The 3,726-nt window shown below is 41.2% G+C and overlaps 1 protein-coding gene across 1 annotated transcript; it reads left to right on the top strand.

Moving 5' to 3' along the window:
• The first annotated feature begins 1,102 nt into the window (after positions 1–1,102).
• On the top strand, positions 1,103–2,479 carry LOC121971193 (1-aminocyclopropane-1-carboxylate oxidase homolog 3-like). The gene is made up of 3 exons (XM_042522339.1): positions 1,103–1,688; positions 1,760–2,081; positions 2,147–2,479. The coding sequence occupies exons 1-3, from the start codon at positions 1,153–1,155 to the stop codon at positions 2,393–2,395; spliced, it is 1,107 nt and encodes a 368-aa protein (XP_042378273.1). The 5' UTR covers positions 1,103–1,152; the 3' UTR covers positions 2,396–2,479.
• Positions 2,480–3,726: the final 1,247 nt, after the last annotated feature.

The raw sequence follows: 3,726 nt of genomic DNA, 5'->3' as shown, positions 1-3,726 counted from the left end.
CAAAATCCATGACCATGGGAGGAATGATTTATCATTCAAGAGGAGTCTATTATATCTTGGAAATCAAGTAAAATAATTAATTTGATAATGATGCATAATGTATCGAATTAATTGGGATGTAAGTTTAGATGAAGAGATTGAATTACACAGTAATCGGTTCATGGTGGTTTACAGTTTATGACTGATATTAATTTTATCGCATTGGGTGGTTAAAAACTGTTGCTAGACGGTTACTTTAGTCTGTGTATGAATTTACACCGCCTTCGTGTATAAAACCTAGAGGGTCGCACGCATAACACGTAGACATGAACAACGGTATCAGAAGCTAGTCGAGATTAAGATCAAATATGGATTTATTTGATACAAAGAAGAGAGAATTCGAATAGCCATAATCATGATGATTAATGGAGAATTTGAAAAGTCATCATAATGATAATTAATGAAGAATTTGAAGAGTCATCATAATTAAGATTATAAATGAAGAATTTATGGAGCCTATAACTCTTCTTCTTCCTAATTAATGAAGATCATAAATGATAAATTAATTGAGACCTTAACTTTTCGTATTCCTTGGAGGCTATAAGTAGCCATCCTTGGAAAGATGTAAGAGGAGAATTCATTCTCTCCGAGTTTCTCTGAATGAAGAGATTGTAGTGCTTCCAAGGTTTTGTCGATCCAAGAGGCTAGTACCTATCGGATTATGTCAAGTTCATGATCTAGTGCGCGTGGATACCGTTAGAGGAGCCACACGTGATGCTCTAATCTGTCTATAATATCATTTAAGCCTACCGAGGACTCGAGGTATATTTTTATGTTATTTTGTGTAAAACTATATGTACCACGAAAGGTCCATGATTCATTATATATCTTTCGCTGCGCTCCAAACCCAACAAACAACTCGTCGGTAGTTCACACGTCCTTGTTCTTAGGTTGAAACATCCCACTAGATGGGATAGATATATTTCTATATTATTGTTTTATTATATTATAAAAAAAAGAAAATTATTATTTCCGTGGTTTAGATTGCAATGGACAAGTCAAAAAATGTGGTTTAGACTTTGACTACTGACTTCCCCAATAAGCTAAATCTCTTCATTTTATATTCAATTTCTTCCTATTTCCTTTCCTTGCGAAGCTCCAATTCTGATCTAAATGGCGGCGGCGGCGGCGGCAGTGCCCGACTACAGCGCCACCGAGGCAGCTCCCGATCGCCTGCAAGAGCTGCTTGCGTTCGACGCCACCAAATCGGGCGTCAAAGGCCTCGCCGACGCCGGCATCACCAAGCTCCCACGAATCTTCGTCCACTCCCCCGATGACCTCCCTTCCCCACCCTCCCTCGCCGGCCTCAAAGTCCCCGTCATCGATCTCCGAGGCGTCGCCGATGACGCCCGCCGGCGGAAGGAGGCGGTGGAGCAGATCCGCGACGCCTCGAGCTCCTGGGGGCTCTTCCAGTTGGTGAACCACGGTGTCCCGCCGCAGATCTTGGAAGGCATGCTGCAGGGGAGCCGGAGGTTCCATGAGCTCCCAAAGGAAGTGAAGGCGAAGCTCTACAGCCGCGACTTGAAGCAGAACGTGAAGTACGCCTGCAACTACGATTTGTTCCTTTCTGGGGCTGCGAATTGGAGGGATACATTCTCCTGTAATTTCAGCACCACGCTCAATCCTCAAGACATTCCTGATGTCTGCAGGTATCAAATCAACAACACCTACATGCCTTAACAGTTAGCTTCGTCTAAGATTATATCGACATCATTTGCAGAGACGAGATCCTGGCCTACGGCGAGCACATGCTCGGCCTTGCCGAGTCGGTGTACGAACTGCTCTCGGAGGCACTCGGACTGAGTCCATCTCACCTCAAGAGCATCAACCTTTCCAAGGGACACTTCGTGCGTGCACACTACTATCCGCCGTGCCCGGAGCCGGAGCTCACTCTGGGCACTTCCAAGCACTGCGATCCATCCTTCTTGACGCTGCTCATCGAGGACGAACTCGGCGGTCTGCAAGTTCGCCACGAAGGTCACTGGGTGGATGTTTCGCCCGTTCCCGGAGCCGTAGTCGTCAATATCGGCGATCTCCTTCAGGTAATTCTTCGACCTTTCGTATTGCTTAGAGCTTACTGAAGTAACTAGTTTCTCTTAATTTGTAGATCATTAGCAATGGTAAATTCAAAAGCGTGGAACATCGAGTGTTGGCGAATAGACTAGGGCCTCGATTGTCAGTGGCGATGTTTTTTGTCGGAGTTCGCGAGGGCAATTACTTGTATGGTCCGATCAAAGAGATATTGTCCGAGAATGTGGCTCCAAAATATCGAGAAATTCTTCTCGAAGAGTATTTTCAGGTTTTCGCTTCTAGAGGACTTGGAACAGAGTCTATTCTCAGCCATTTCACTCTTTGAAACGAGAGTTTAGCTGGGATTTTAATGTGTACGAGTGGACTGCAGTTGAAGAAGAATAAAGATCGCTAAGTTCAATTATTTGAAGATTGATGCGAACACAGTACAATTTTATATATCATCTGTGATACGGCAGAATTTGAAAGTTCCCAGCCTAATATTTCTTGATCGTTGATGGCTAAGCGCACTGAATAGTAAGGGCTCCTGTTCAAAATCAATACAAAGTCACAAGGTGTCGCTCTAGTCCCAACCAGACCCCTCTAATGCTTAAGTGAGATGGTGAAAGCAGAAAATAATAAAAGATGAGAGAGATGAGTGCTTGAGAGTTAGCCTACCTCGCCTTCTTTTATAACTTTTTCGTATAACGGAGTTCTTTATGATACATAAATTCTTCTTTCGCAACGTATCCTATTACTTTTCGTTCTGCAACGATCTCACAATTTCCACTCAATTTATAATGAACATATTAACCTGTCATTATTAGAAACTGTAATTGCGCCTGAATTTTTCCCATAACTTCACTCCCCTTCTACAATTATGATACGGCGATCCATTTGGATTCAAATCGATTTCCCGATCGAATGCAGTCGGGTTGTGAACAAGTCAAGCTGAGCTAATCTTTAAGGTATGTCGGGTTGTGAACAAGTCAAGCTGAGCTAATCTTTAAGGTATTCAAATAATTTCTGAGCTAATCTTTAAGGTATTCAAATTTATTTAATAAGGTAATTGAATAAGTCGAGCCTAAAATGAATCAAGTTTTAAAATAATTATTCAAAGCTTGATTTATTTTTTTATAAGTTTAAACTTGGTTGAAGTTTGGCTTGAGCTTGGTTCATTTAGATATTATTAAACTTTCAATTTAAAAAATAAAAGTAAAACCACAACATTAATGGCTCCCCTCACGACGACCCCACGTCGATGGAAGGAGGTTCATTAGGAGCACAAGGGTTAAGTGCATGGCGGGACGAACACAGATGATGCATTCCCTGGGACTCGAACATTGCTCACTACAGACAAACTACCATGTATTTACAATCTATGCCAAACCCTGAGGGCATTTAGCTCTCAATTCAATTATAGCAAGAGCTTGGTTCATTTAGATGTTATCGAGCTCTTAATTCAAACTTGTTTAAAAATTTTGCTTGTTTGATTAACTATTGAGCTTGATAATTTAAACTTATTGGGTTATTTTAAAAGTTTTTTGTTTGTTTATTTAGCAGGTTGAAAAAAGTTCTATTAATGAATGTGGTTTACAAACATTATTCATGAAGGTTGTTCATGAACATTAGCGAGTTGAACACATATGTGTTCAAACTTGTTTCTTTAATTTAACG

Source organism: Zingiber officinale, chromosome 4A (genome assembly GCF_018446385.1).
Source record: "Zingiber officinale cultivar Zhangliang chromosome 4A, Zo_v1.1, whole genome shotgun sequence".
In the NCBI taxonomy this organism is placed as follows: Eukaryota; Viridiplantae; Streptophyta; class Magnoliopsida; order Zingiberales; family Zingiberaceae; genus Zingiber; species Zingiber officinale.
Note: the sequence above shows the minus strand (reverse complement) of the source record. Positions and strands in the feature narration are given on the sequence as shown.

Bases quoted from the DNA above. Each gene is read 5' to 3' on its own strand.
- LOC121971193 (XM_042522339.1), top strand. From the start codon at position 1,153: ATGGCGGCGGCGGCGGCGGCAGTGCCCGACTACAGCGCCACCGAGGCA. The intron at 1,689-1,759 runs GTATCAAATCAA...CATCATTTGCAG, and splicing joins GACATTCCTGATGTCTGCAG to AGACGAGATCCTGGCCTACG. The intron at 2,082-2,146 runs GTAATTCTTCGA...CTTAATTTGTAG, and splicing joins ATATCGGCGATCTCCTTCAG to ATCATTAGCAATGGTAAATT.